This window comes from Aquarana catesbeiana, linkage group LG02, assembly GCF_042186555.1.
Source record: "Aquarana catesbeiana isolate 2022-GZ linkage group LG02, ASM4218655v1, whole genome shotgun sequence".
Classification (NCBI taxonomy): domain Eukaryota; kingdom Metazoa; phylum Chordata; class Amphibia; order Anura; family Ranidae; genus Aquarana; species Aquarana catesbeiana.
The window spans coordinates 753,662,734-753,678,227 of NC_133325.1; the positions used below are offsets into that span (position 1 = coordinate 753,662,734).

A 15,494-nucleotide genomic window follows, 5' to 3' on the forward strand; every position below is an offset into this window, starting at 1 on the left:
CAAACACAGACCCAGCCAGCTCTGTAATACACAGGAGGAGATGCCCGCTGTGTGTATGGGTGTTACCAGGCAATGGTGAGTCTGTATTAATTGGCACAGTGATGCTGCATTCATGGGCACAGTGAGGGTGCAATTGTGGGCACAGTGAGACTGCATTCATGGGCACAGTGAGGCTGTAATGGTGGGCACAGTGAGGGTGCAATGGTGGGCACAGTGAGGGTGCAATGGTGGGCACAGTGAAGCTGCAATGGTGGACATAGTGAGGCTGTATTCACGGGCACAGTGAGGCTGCAATGGTGGGCACAGTGAGACTGCATTCATGGGCACATTGAGGCTGCAATGGTGGGCACAGTGAGGCTGCATTCACGGGCACAGTGAGGCTGCAATGGTGGGCACAGTGAGGCTGCAATGGTGGGCACAGTGAGGCTGCATTCATGGGCACAGTGAGGCTGCATTTTATGGGCACAGTGAGGCGGCATTCACAGGCACAGTGAGGCTGCATTCACATGCACAGTAAAGCTGCATTTGATGGGCAATCGTGCGTGATTGTGTAGACAGGGCCCCAGTGCACTGTATTGCCCGGGGGCTTATAATGCTCTTAAGATGGCACTGTCTCCACAGCTCCATTAGGCTGCAAAGAAATAGTCCTTTGTTAGCTCATGTTAGAGCTTATATGGCATGTTGAAAAGGTTGTTATACAGGGCTGAGACTCTCCTTGTCCCCATATGACAACTTTGTGAATTATTTTGGCAGCATAAGATGGACAAGAGTTTAACATTTTTGTTTTCCCTTGCTCCCTCCTACCATAGCCCTTGGGTAGAGATCCAATTTAGAATAATGTAATATTTGGATGAGTTGGGTGTAAGATGACTCAATCAGAACCTTTGTTCCTTGTTTTCATTCCGAAGGACTTGTGGATGATATATCAGCCTCTGGAGTGAAGTGTTTTGGTCCCACTGCAAAAGCAGCTCTGCTACAGGCCAACAAGAGTAACGCCAAATGCTTCATGCAACAATATGGAATCCCAACCGCAAGATGGAAGTCTTTTACCAACCCTCATGAAGCTTGTCATTTCATCACCTAGTAAGTCCAGACAAAATTAAAACTGCAACATCAGAACATGTGCTGGCATATTGTATCCAGCATGCAGATTTTACTACTATAATTTAATCCTGCATCCCACCAATTCAGCACTATGGAAACCATGAAAACACAGAGGATGATTCACCTTACTGGTTTCATTCTCCATACTTCTTTTTAAGAGTAAAAAATCCCGCTTGAAACCCAAACTTTTTTTTTTTAGCTTTGAAAGAGTAGGAAATAAGTTTGTAGGGACCCAACCATAAGCAGTCATATCCCTACTCTAAATTTAGTACTGCTAGGCTGTAGTCCGCCTTGGCCTGAATTGATAATTCTGCTTTCTGTTGGTTTTTCCCTAATCTGTGGTTCTTGTTTGTGTCTGCCTGTTTGGGGTTTGTCCCTGGCAACAGTGTAAGAGGATACAAAAAACAGAGTTTTGAATATATATATATATATATCCCCCTAGACAATCATGAGGAGGTTTATTGCCAGTGGTACATCCTGGGAGAGGGTTCTCAAAGCTCTCTTGCCTCCCAGGCTCTGCCTTGTGAGTGTGTGCTAGTTCCTCACCTCCCAGGCTTGCTGTTTGGAGAAGACCCGTGATTGAAAAAGTAGGCCCATGGCTGGTGCCTGAAGCTTGCATTGCCCTGCCAAAGGTGTTGCACGAGAGGAGTGAAGCTGGGCTGTAGACAGGAGAACCAGGGTGAACTTCTGCTGCAGACGGGTAGTCCAGAGCAGCTGCATACAAGCATACAATAGGAAGCCTGGTGGCTTCTCCAGTGAGTATAGCATGACAACAAGTCAGGGTAAATCTCTCTTAAGTGAGATAAAATCTCTCATTTGGGGATTTCTCTTCACCTCCTGTTCCCGATGACAACGAAAAAAAAATTGATTGTCCCATTGTTTTTTTTGTCTTGGTGATGGAAGTCATCAGGGAAAATAGAGAACATCAATCTCCCCAGTGGTTTCACAGAATTAAAAAAAAAAAAAAAAAAAAAACTTGACAAAGGCTCCAACCCTTTCATACTATCCAAAATTTAAAAAATAAGTTTTGGCTTTAGCTACACTCTATCTGCTCTGTGAAATTGAGAACACTGATGTAAAGAACTTGCCATCAGAGCTATAAGAAGCAGATCTTTAAGTACTTTAGAAGTACTTCAGCTTCTTGACATCTACTATAATATATATATATATATATATATTTATGGTCGGAGCCCTCCGTCCTGAGAGATATGAAGCACATAAACACGTCACAAGACTAACAACATAAAATAGACCTGAAGTGTGCCCTGGCCTGCTGTATGGTAAACCCAGATCTGCTGGGTGGTATGCCAGAGAAGGGCGCAAAAAGACTTGGTTAGGGAGGTAATGATTTAAGTTTACTGACATACTACAGGGCAAGCTTGCCAAAGGCTTGTGACATTTCTGTTTGTGGATTGGGAATGTATCGAGCGAAGCAAGCGAATTTCCACCTGTCCATCTTCTTGATGACGTGGTCCGGGACCCCGTTTCGTGAGGCTGCTGATGCTACTCCAATGCGAAAGAATTTCCAGAGAATTGTCCGGGGTCAAGGCCTAAGTTGGGCAAAAGATTTCTAACGTGTCTAGTGAACTGGTTGCTACTTAGAGGGCTAGTAGGGAACGGTAGTAATGGCTGCCCTCCGAGAGGTCGGGCAGATGAGCTAATAACTGGTCTAGAATGGCCACGGGGCACCAGGCGTTATGAGTCTGGGAAGTATGATATCTATACCGGGACCAGACAGTTGTGTTTCAGACGCCATGAGGTGCCGGATGAAGTAACTTTGGTGGCGTGTCAGGTGGAGTCTATGTAACATGTTACTGGGGCCAGTGACCGTGAATTCACTGGGGCATAAGAAACCGCAGAAAGCCAGGTAGATGGCTGCGTGAACGACCGGGCTGAAATTAACCCAAAGGGGAATGTGACAGGATGGTAGACCTGTCTCGGAATATGGCGCTGGTCGCAGGTAGGCGTTTACTGTTGATTTGGAGTTGTCTGTGACTACCGTGCAGTATAGACTTGACCGCATGGGCGGCAACCAAAGATGGTTTGGTAGGATTTTGTAAGGAGATGAAATGCTGGATGCCAGCTAAGTAGAGACTAATGGTATAGTGTGAAAATGCCAATTGTGTGTGGCAAGATGACATGAAGGCCAGGATGTGATGGAAATCTCCTGATACTGCCCCAGGGTTTGAGGCTAGGAACCTGTCATGGATTTTCCAGGCAGTACGGTAGGCCTTCAGGGCGTTGTGAGAAAATGATAGATTAATAAGGCGGGTAGCATTGTGAAGGTGTTTGTTTTAATCCGAGGTTAGCTACGACCAATGTGGGAGAAGAAACATGGTCGGGTCGGTTCCAGATCCCTGCGAAAGAATAACGCAAAGTTTAAAACGGGTAGTGCGTCGGCCAGAGTATTGCATTTGCCTGGGATGTAGATGCAGCGAACATTATTTGGTGCTGTGGGGATAGTTGCACCATCCTGCTTAGGAAGGCCATGATGGCCAGCGAGTTGAACCTGCTTTTATTTATAATACTAGCTGTGGCTTGGTTGTCTGTGGTAAACGACAGTGTTTGTCCTGCCCAGTTACTGCGCCAGACATGAGCTGCTGCAATAATGGGGTAGAGTTCAAACAAAGAAAAGGACTAACTGAAGCCGGGAATCGAAAGGATTTCTGATGGCCATGGCCCTTCAAACCAAAGATAGCCAAAAATTGACGCGAGGACCTGTGGAGGCTGCGGCGTCCGTGACTACCTGAGATGAAGAGGGAGATGCTAACGGAATGAACATTGACATACCATTCCAGTTGATGAGAAATTCATTCCATCTGGGCAGATCCGCTATTTCTGGCACGTCTAATTTAAGGATTTAGTCAGGAACTTGTACTTGGGAGAGAAACACTAGGAGGCGTGAGATAAGGGTCACCTCGAGTCTGGTTTTTTTTTGTGCTACTAAAAAAGATGAAGTGGGCTGTATGAGCGCCACTGAGTGTGCTTGCAGAGATTGCAAGGAGTATATGTTGAGATGCATGTTTGCAGCGATTGCAAATGGGTATATGCTGAGATGCATGTTTTTTTTTTTTTTAGCGATTGCAAGGAGTATATACTGAGATGTGTGTTTTTGCAGCGATTGCAAGGGGTATATACTGAGATGCGTGTTTTTTGCCGTGACTGCAAAAAATGGGTAAATGCTGAGATGCGTGTTTTGCAGCGATTGCAAGGAGTTTATACTGAGATGCGTGTTTTGCAGCAATTGCAAAAATGGGTATATGCTGAGACGCGTGTTTTGCAGTGATTGCAAGTGGGTAAACACTAAGATGTGTGTATTTGCAGCAATTGCGAGGAGTTTATACTGAGATGCATGTTTTGCAGTGATTGCAAACGGGTATGTGGTAAGTTGCGTGTATTTGTAGCAATTGCAAGGAGTTTGTACTGAGATGCATATTTTACAGAGATTGCAAAATGGGTATATGCTGAGATGCGTGTTTTGCAGCGATTGCAAGGAGTATATACTGAGATGCGTGTTTTTGCAACGATTGCAAGGAGTATATACTGAGATGCATGTTTTGCCGTGATTGCAAAAAATGGGTAAATGCTGAGATGCGTGTTTTGCAGCGTTTACAAGGAGTTTATACTGAGATGCGTGTTTTGCAGCGATTGCAAGTGGGTAAACACTAAGATGCGTGTATTTGCAGCAATTGCAAGGAGTTTATACTGAGATGCATGTTTTGCAGTGATTGCAAACGGGTATGTGGTAAGATGCGTGTATTTGTAGCGATTGCAAGGATTTTGTACTGAGATGCATATTTTACAGAGATTGCAAAATGGGTATATGCTGAGATGCGTGTTTTTTTTTTTTTGCAGCAAATGCAAGGAGTTATGATGAGATGCGTGTCTTGCAGTGATTGCAAGGAGTTATGATGAGATGCGTGTCTTGCGGCGATTGCAAGGAGTCATGATGAGATGCGTGTCTTGCGGCGATTGCAAGGAGTCATGATGAGATGCATGTCTTGCAGCGATTGCAAGGAGTCATGATGAGATGCGTGTCTTGCTGTGATTGCAAGGAGTTATGATGAGATGCGTGTCTTGCAGCGATTGCAAGGAGTCATGATGAGGTGCGTGTCTTGCAGCGATTGCAAGGAGTCATGATGAGGTGCGTGTCTTGCATCGATTGCAAGGAGTCATGATGAGATGCTTGTCTTGCAGCGATTGCAAGGAGTTATGATGAGATGCGTGTCTTGCAGCGATTGCAAGGAGTTATGATGAGATGCGTGTCTTGCAGCGATTGCAAGGAGTTATGATGAGATGCGTGTCTGTGAATGTTAATGCTTTAATACACGTAAGGCTGAAGATCTGAATCCTAAGATCCACTGTATTCATAAGCGCCGATGCAACTAGTTCAAACCGGGCTGAGGTGTAAGCACCGGTGGGGTTTATTTGTGAAAGATCAGTCGAAGAAGTTTTGTATTGCCAGGATCCGAATCGTTGTGCTGGTGCTGCGATTTGGACTCGGATCGGTCGGTGGAGTTGTACGGTTGGTGGAGTTCGTATTGCCGAGGATCCGAATCATTGCACTGATGCTGTGACTAGATTCGGATCGGTTGTGGATGTGAGATGACGAGGGGGCTTGTATGGATTGCTGGATCCGAATCGCTGAGCCGGTGCTGCGACTGGACTCGGATCGGTTGGTGATGCTTTGTATTGCAGAGGATCCGAATCATTGAGCCGGTGCTACGACTGGACTCGGATTGGGCGGTGGGGTTTGTAATGCCGAGAATTCTGCATCATTGAGCCGGTATGGGACTGGACTCGGATCGGTCGGTGAAAGTTGGGTTGGCAAGGATCCGAATCGTTGAGCCAGTGCTACGACTGGACTCGGATCGGTCAGTGACGCTTTGTATCGCAGAGGATCCGAATCATTGAGCCGGTGCTACGACTGGACTCGGATCGGTCGGTGAAAGTTGTATTTGGCAAGGATCTGAATCATTGAGCCGGTGCTACGACTGGACTCGGATTGGTCAGGGAAAGTTGGGTTGGCAAGGATCCAAATCGTTTAGCCAATGCTACAACTGGACTCGGATTGGACGGTGGGGTTTGTAATGCTGAGGATTCTGAATCATTGAGCCGGTATGCGACTGGACTCGGATCGGTCGGTGAAGTTGGGTTGGCAAGGATCCGAATCGTTGAGCTGGTGCTACAACTGGACTCGGATTGGACGGTGGGGTTTGTAATGCTGAGGATTCTGAATCATTGAGCCGGTATGCGACTGGACTCGGATCGGTCGGTGAAGTTGGGTTGGCAAGGATCCGAATCGTTGAGCTGGTGCTACGACTGGACTCGGATTGGACGGTGGGGTTTGTAATGCCAAGGATCTTTAATCATTGAGCCGGTATGCGACTGGACTCGGATCAGTTGGTGAAAGTTGGTTTGGGAAGGATCCGAATCGTTAAGCCGGTGCTACGACTGGACTCGGATTGGATGGTGGGGTTTGTAATGCTAAGGATCCGAATCGTTGAGCCGGTGTTACGACTGGACTCGGATCGGTCGGATGAAAGAAGCACACTGTTGGTGAGTGCTTGTGTATGCTGAGGATCCGAATCACTGAGCCGGTGTTGCGACTGGACTCGGATTGGTCGGATGAAAGAAGCACACTGTTGGTGAGTGCTTGTGTACGCTGAGGATCCGAATCATTGAGCCGGTGTTGCGACTGGACTCGGATCGGTCGGGTGAAAGAAGCACACTGTTGGTGAGTGCTTGTGTATGCTGAGGATCCGAATCATTGAGCCGGTTTTGCGACTGGACTCGGATCGGTTGGATGAAAGAAGCACACTGTTGGTGAGTGCTTGTGTATGCTGAGGATCCGAATCATTGAGCCGGTGTTGCGACTGGACTCGGATTGGTTGGTGATGTTTGTATTGCCAAGGATCCGAATCTTTAAGCCGGTGCTGCGGCTGGACTCGGATCGGTTGGTGGACTTCGTTTTGTAGAGGATCCGAATCTTTGCGCTGATTATGCGACTAGATTCAGATCGGTTGTGGATGTAAGGTGACGATGGGGCTTGTGTTCCGGATCCGAATCGTTGAGCCGGTGCTGCGACTGGACTCGGATCGGCTGACGGTGTTAGTGGTTGAAGGGGCTTGTGATTTGCTGAGGATCTAAATCATAGGGCCGATGTTGCGACTACATTCGTTGTAAGTGACTTGTTCCCGAAGGTGGCTTGTGCTTATTCATACGGTTCTTACCACCTAGTCGGTAAGATACCAGTGGTGCCGAGTGGAGGCTGTCATGAGTCGTAACATCGCGGATGCGACTGGGCTCGAATGAGGAACGGAGAAAGGCAGTAAGTACGGATGTGCGAATAACCGAGTAAGACCTACAAAGTTGTAGGTGGTTTACGAAGGGGAACATAAAGTAACGGTTCGGTAGCAGGAAAGCACAAGTGCTACCTGCGACAGTGAGTGTGGGACAATTGATGAAAACCTACGACCAATCTTGAAGGACATGCAGTGAGTTGGTAGAGTCGGCCTCTGCAATGCATCTGATATGAATCAGTTTGTAAAACGTATTAAATTAATCCGATATAAATCGGTAGTAAGGAGTATCTGATACAAATTGGTTGTAGAGTGTATGCCATCCCTTACTGTGAAACTGAACACCTATCAAGCACCCATCCCCCCAGGCTAATCAAGTGCAGAGAAGGCACCAGGTGGGCTCAACCACACCCCAATCAGCCACAGAAACCTATACAAACAATACATGCTGATCTTCTAATGAATGAGATGGCAACCCCATGGACCATGAATTTTATAACCAGTGAAGCCTATTGCGAGTGATATTGAGAACGACCTATAGTGACTGGAGGCTTGGGTCTACGAATGAATCGTATATTTGTCAGAAGGAACTTTACGAATGTACTATGCCTGTGCCGAATGATGTCGGGACATGAGCGACAACACTCCGGGGCAGGTTCTTTCACGAAAGGGGTGCAGGATAGGAAGCATAATAAACCGCAAGATTTTGCACATGACATGAAAGTTTGGATACTACCTGCGACCGTGAGTGGGAACCGCCGACGAAGACCACGAATGAAAAGCCGGAGTGCACCTGCGATTGAATGCACAGACTGCCGAACATGAGGTGAGCTGGGAAGAGTCAGCCCTGTGATGTGAACTACCGCGCACTGGAACCGACACAGACCATCCTGGGTGGTCTGGTTAAATACCCTCCAGGCTCCTCCCATAACTTCAGGCCAGTAAACCGGCCTTCCTATATATATATATATATATATATATATATATATATACAGTATCTCACAAAAGTGAGTACACCCCTCAAATTTTGTAAATATTTTATTATATTTTTCATGTGACAACACTGAAGAGATGACACTTTGCTACAATGTAAAGTAGTGAGTGTACAGCTTGTAACAGTGTAAATTTGTTGTCCCCTCAAAATAACTCAACACACAGCAATTCATTTCTAAACCGCTGGCAACAAAAGTGAGTACATTGTAGCAAAGTGTCATTTTTTCAGTGTTGTCACATGAAAAGATCTAAAAAAAAATTTACAAAAATGTGAGGGGTGTACTCACTTTTGTGAGATATTGTGCATATATACAGTATCATTTAATTTACTGACAAACACAAAGGGGCACAATTCCTCCCAATGACACCAACAATGGGGCAAATGTTCTTCCACTGACACCAAGAATGTGGCGCAATTCTTCTCTGACACCAAAGATGGGGCATTGTTTACTCCCACTGATGCCTGGACATATTTTACTCCCAATAGCCACTGTCCCCCAAAAAAGTGTAAAGGACAGTAAACAGGCCCTTTCTTTAGAATGTTTGGAGACAGGCAGAACTGTGGAAGGCCACTGATTTGTTGTCTTGGGTTTCTGTTCTTTGTCCATGGTTCTTTATCCTCTAACAAAAAGGTCAGTAGTGCATTATGTTGGCCAGAGATTGCCCAGGTGACTTTGCACTCTCACTTACTGTATGGGTACATCTTTGACTTAGATAATATGTACCGTACATTAATAAATGAATACTTATAGTTTGTTCTTATAATCAAGCACAGATTTTCCAGTGCTGGTGGTAAAGACCTGTGTTTTCACATCAGGCGAATGCTTGTATGTCACCCGGGATAAAGATGAAGCATGTAGAGCTGTCCAGCACCTCACAAAGGTAAGGTTCATTTTCAGCAAAGAAAACTAATGCAGCCATCATATCTAAGAATTGGTAAGCTGCAATATAAAAAATGTATGCTTTTAGGTTTAATACAGCTTTAATCAATACAGTAAAACCTTAGTTTGAGAGTAACTTGGTTTGAGAGCATTTTGCAAGACAAGCAAAATTTTTTAATAAATCTTGACTTGATATACAAGCGATGTCTTGATATACAAGTAGCGTCATATCACAACTGGGTATAAAAGAGAAGAGAGTCCTCTCTAATATGGTTACATTTAATGAAGGTACAACATTTAGAAACATATTGCTACACTTAGAGGCGCCTCTCTTCTCATTTATAATCTGTAGCTCCTGCCGGGTTTTGCTTCTAATCCCCTTGTGGAGGCTTCCATTTGTGGATGGACATTTTATGGTTACACAACCTATCACATTGCTATATTCTTTTTATAAATACTATAAACTGAAGGACCTATGAATAAATGGTTGTGGAATGAATCATTTGAGTTTCCATTATTTCTTATGGGGAAATTTGCTTTGATATACAAGTGCTTTGGATTACAAGCATGTTTCTGGAACGAATTATGCTCGCAATCCAAGGTTTTACTGTATATCATAATCATAGGAATTGTCTATGATACTTGGCACCATCTAATAGCCAAATGTGGTATCATGCAGTGCCTTGCAAAAGCATTCACCCCCTTGGCTTTTTATCTATTTTGTTACATTGCAGCCTTTAGTTAATCTGAATTATAGGTGATGGATCAGAACACAATAATCTAAGTTGGTGAAGTAAAATTAGAAAAATATATACATAAAACTATTTTTCAGAAATAAAAAACTGATAATTGGCATGTGCGTATGTATTCACCCCCTTTGTTATGAAGGCCATATAAAGCTCTGGTGCAACCAATTACCTTCAGAAGTCACATAATTAGTGAAATGATGTCCACCTGTGTGCAATCTAAGTGTCACATGATCTGTCATTACATATACACACCTTTTTGAAAGGCCCCAGAGGCTGCAACACCTAAGCAAGAGGCACCACTAACCAAACACTGCCATGAAGACCAAGGAACTCTCCAAACAAGTAAGGGACAATGTTGTTGAGAAGTACAAGTCAGGGTTAGGTTATAAAAATATCCAAGTCTTTGATAATCCCTAGGAGCACCATCAAATCTATCATAACCAAATGGAAAGAACATGGCACAACAGCAAACCTGCCAAGAGACGGCCCCACACCAAAACTCACCGACCGTGCAAGGAGGGCATTAATCAGAGAGGCAGCACAGAGACCTAAGGTAACCCTGGAGGAGCTGCAGAGTTCCACAGCAGAGACTGATGTATCTGTACATAGGATGACAATAAGCCGTACGCTTCTGAGTTGGGCTTTATGGCAGAGTGGCCAGAAGAAAGCCATTACTTTCAGCAAAAAACAAAATGGCACGTTTTTAATTTGTGAAAAGGCATGTGGGAGACTCCCAAAATGTATGGAGGAAGGTTCTCTGGTCTGATGAGACTAAAATTGAACTTTTTGGCCATCAAAGAAAACGCTATGTGTGGTGTAAACCAAACACATTACATCACCCAAAGAACACCATCCCCACAGTGAATTATGGTGGTGGCAGCATCATGCTGTGGAGAAAGCAGTTGGGACTGGGAAACTGGTCAGAGTTGAGGGAAAGATAAATGGTGCTAAATACAGGGATATTCTTGAGCAGAACCTGTACCACTCTGTGTGTGATTTGAGGCTAGGACAGAGGTTCACCTTCCAGCAGGACAATGACCCCAAACACACTGCTAAAGCAACACTTGAGTGGTTTAAGGGGAAACATGCAAATGTGTTGGAATGGCCTAGTCAAAGCCCAGACCTCAATCCAATAGAAAATCTGTGGTCAGACTTAAAGATTGCTGTTCACAAGCGCAAACCATCCAACTTGAAGGAGCTGAAGCAGTTTTGCAAGGACGAATGGGCAAAAATCCCAGTGGTAAGATGTGGCAACTTCATAGAGACTTATCCAAAGTAACTTTGAGCTGTGATAGCCGCAAAAGGTGGCTCCACAAAGTATTGACTTTAGGGGGGTAAATAGTTATGCACATTGACTTTTTCTGTTATTTTGTTCTATTTGTTGTTTGCTTCACAAAAAAAAAAAAATCTTCAAAGTTGTGGGCATGTTCTGTAAATTAAATGATGCAAATCCTCAAACAATCCATGTTAATTCCAAGTTGTGAGGCAACAAAACATGAAAAAATGCAAAGAGGTGTGAATACTTTTGCAAGGCACTGTATGTTTCAAATCACTAAAAAACATTCAAATGGCACTGGAAAAAGCCTAATAACATTTGGGGTTTTTTTGGGGTTTTTTTTGCACCATTTGCACTAAACAGATGTACATTTGCTTTCTCTGGGTGAATTGGTATGCAAATATTTTATAAATACTTCACTAAGTGTCCTCACATTTTATTAGGTTAAAACATTTATGGATCTGTTGCATAAGAGGGGCTTAGAGGAAAGCCATATACAGTATCTTGCCTCTAGCTATTAATTTGATTCCAGCTGACCTTTTTTCAGCTCGTAAAATAGGAAATTATTCTGACTGGATAACAGGGCAGAATAGACAGTGCTCTTTCAGACCAATTTAATGTGTCATTTAATTATGATTTTATGTCATTTTTCCAGGATTGGATACCTGGAGATTCTGCAGTGCCGTTAATTGTTGAAGAGTTTTTGCAAGGTGAAGAATTCTATGTAAGTCTCTAGAGAATATTTCTTCTACTTGTCTAAAGTTTCTCTATACTTTTAGGTGTGTGTGCTAAGGGACAGTTCATCTGTGAGCTGCCACTTAAGGATTTGGATGTAACACAGTTATTTGCACTCATTGAATTCTTCATTCTCCATACTAAATATTTGTAAAGCTGCCCATACATGGATCAAAATTTGGCTGGGTCAGTAGGTACCGGCCAAACTTTGGTCCATGTATGGCCGTTCTTGTTCATGAGAAGTTGATCTATTGATTGACTTCTCATAAACCGTCTTTTTGGAAATGTTTGCTTTCATCAGCGCATGCAGCCAATCAGCTGCAGCACTGATCAGTGTATTCTGACACTTTCAGAATACAACGACACAACAAGGATTCCTGCATCCACCTCAAATTTCTGGATGGGGGAATCAGTTAAGTTTTTACTCAACCATCTGACTGAATGAAAAAAACTGACCCATGTATGACCAGCTTAACATGTGAAGTTGGGCAGCATTTTACAAAGGCCATACCCTTACTAGCCCTGGCTAGGACACTATTTGCATGGAGTTTGCATATTTTCCCTGTGCCTACTTGGGTTTCCCCCAAGTTCCCTGGTTTCCTCCCAAACTCCAAACACATGCTGGTAGGTTAATTGCCTCCTTTCCAAATTGTCCTTAGTATGTGTATGTATGTGAGATGAGGACCTTAGATTGTAAGCTCTTTGAGGGCAGGGACTGTTGTGAATGTACAGTATGTAAAGCACTGTGTAAATGGTGAGCACTATATACTGTAAATACCTGTAACAAATACATTTTCATTAGAGACTTCTAAAAATAATTTTAGTTGAAAAAAAAAACAGGATAATTATTGTACATTATTAATTTGACATGTTATATTGGTTCATTAGCTATGGGATATCATCTACTTTCCCTTTCTAGTACTTAGCTGCCCCTACAGATTTTGTTTCTCTGCCTTTTTCCTTCAGAACTATAATTTCTTATACTAATTTATATACCCCAACATATTACAGTTAGCACCAAATAATCGCAGTGGCTTAGTGGTTAGCAGTTCTGCCTTGCTTCACTAGGGGCTTTGGTTCAAATCCCAACTAAGACGCTTGTAGGCAGGTGCCTACTTTGGGTAATATCTGGTTATGTTCTACATCATTTTGTCATCTACTGTATGGCCTTGTGCTGGTTATGTTTACTGTGTATTTTACTGCTAGGCTGCTCAGAAGTTAGGAAGGGGTTAAGGCCGCCAGCTCTCAGGTGTTCATGGGTCTGTCCCCTTGCGGTGGGCTATAAATACAAGGGAAGGCATCCTTACTGGGCCCTTGAATGAGGAACTACTGCATGGAGGACTACTGCCACATGTAACTCAGTTCTCTCTTTTGGGGCTCCTCCTTGGTGGGTACCCAGTTGGGGTACAGAAGGCTTATGGACTTTATTCTATGAACTTTGCACTATTTATAAGGTATGATGCTGGGCAGCCTAAAGTTAGGATGAACTAGAGAAATTTATGGAGGAAATCTCTAAAAGACTTTGTTTTACTGTGTGTGACTGAAAAAGTTTTAAGTAAACGTTCTGAGGTTCGCAAAATGGTGAAGTTACCTAAAAAGGGAATGCATGCATGGCGTATCAAAGAACAGGGCTAAGAATGGGGATGAAGAGAAGTCAGTGCAGATGCATTACAAAGGTCTAACCTGCAGTGGAAGGAGAAGTGTTTGTATTGCTGTTGCTGTTGCTAGGGGCAACCTGAGTAATGTTGGGCGTTTAAGCAGCCAGCCAGCAGGAAATCATTGGTGACATGGTAAGGTGACAGAAGGCCCTGGTAGTGAGGGGGTTTGCCTGCTTGGCTTCCTCTCTAGCGACCTGTGCCCCATATACAGGGAAAGGGCACCACAGGGTGTCCCATGTACCAAGCCTCAGAGGTCATGGAGGAGAAGTGGAGAGTGAGTGATAGGCCTTGGGGTGGAAAAGCTTGGGAATATGTGAAGTTACTTTTTTCTGTCAGGCAGAAGGCTTGTAATGTCACTGAGAGTGGTTGACATGTTGAGTTGTGCTGGTGGAGTCTGGTAAAGGCTCAGCAGTATCCACTCAGAAGTGTTGCAACAACTGGGAGAAGCTAAAGAGCAGCCAAACATGAGGTGTGCACAAAAAATAAGAAAAACATACAGAAAGGGGAAACTGTTCAAGTAAAACATGCTCGCCGCAAAGACAGAGTGCTCCTTAACAATGATCTCATGTGACAGCAGCTTCAGCCTGTAAGTGTAGGCATTAGCAACCACTATGAGTGGGTCACCACTTGGGCGTTAAGCTCCACCCACACACTATGCGCATGGAGTTTGCATGTTCTCCCCGTGCTTGCGTTCATTTCCCCCCACACTTCAAAAACTTGCTGGTAGGTTAATTAGCTCCTGTCTAGGGATGAGCTTCGTGTTCGAGTCGAACCCATGTTCGACTCGAACATCGGCTGTTCGATCGTTCGCCGAATTGCGAACGTTATGGGCCGTTCGCGCTAAATTCGTGTGGCGCGTCACGGCCCATAATTCACTGCGGCATCGCAGTGCATTGCTGGCTGATGATTGGCCAAGCATGCACTATGACCCGCATGCTTGGCCAATCACAGCGCTGTCAGTAGAGAGAGCTGTAATTGGCCAAAGCCAGGGTGGCTTTGGCCAATTACGGCTCAGGGCATTTAGTACACACCCCACACTATATAAGGCCGCCTGCACGGCGGCCCTGTGTAGTGTGTGTTCCGGTGTGCTGAGAGATAGAGAGAGAGAGAGACAGTGTCATTTGATTTGAGTTAGATAGATTAGGCAGAACAGTCAGTCAGTTAGCTGCACTTACAGTGTATTGTGTATATATATGCATCCCAGGTGTTGCATATATATATATACACTGTATTCAGTTTAGCTAGATCCGTTCCTGTTATCTTCTATCTAGACTATTTACATTTAATGCAGTGCGTCCTGCTCACAGTGTTCAGCTAGATCCGTTCCTGTTATCTTCTAGACTATTTACATTTAGTGCAGTGCGTCCTGCTCACAGTGTTCAGCTAGATCCGTTCCTGCTATTTACATTTAGTGCAGTGCGTCCTGCTCACAGTGTTCAGCTAGATCCGTTCCTGTTAAATTCCTACTGACCGGCAGGCTTGTCTGGTTACAGTATATAAAGCTACCTGAAGAAAATTACAGGTGTTCTATTTGATCCTATTAGTACCACGGTCAGGCAGCTAGACTATTTACATTTAGTACAGTGCGTCCTGCTCACAGTGTTCAGCTAGATCCGTTCCTGTTATCTTCCTACTGACAGGCAGGCTTGTCTGGTTACAGTATATAAAGCTACCTGAAGAAAATTACAGGTGTTCTATTTGATCCTATTAGTACCACGGTCAGGCAGCTAGACTATTTACATTTAGTACAGTGCGTCCTGCTCACAGTGTACAGCTAGATCCGTTCCTGTTATCTT

The 15,494-nt window shown here is 44.3% G+C and overlaps 1 protein-coding gene across 1 annotated transcript in view; it reads left to right on the plus strand.

Moving 5' to 3' along the window:
- Positions 1–15,494, plus strand: part of LOC141127719 (trifunctional purine biosynthetic protein adenosine-3-like) — a 69,143-nt gene that overhangs the window by 2,726 nt on the left and 50,923 nt on the right. Inside the window, exons 3-5 of the mRNA XM_073614466.1 lie at positions 909–1,083; positions 9,170–9,281; positions 11,961–12,015. Of these exons, the coding sequence (XP_073470567.1) occupies positions 909–1,083; positions 9,170–9,281; positions 11,961–12,015 (342 nt within the window). The remainder of the gene's footprint in view (positions 1–908; positions 1,084–9,169; positions 9,282–11,960; positions 12,016–15,494) is intronic.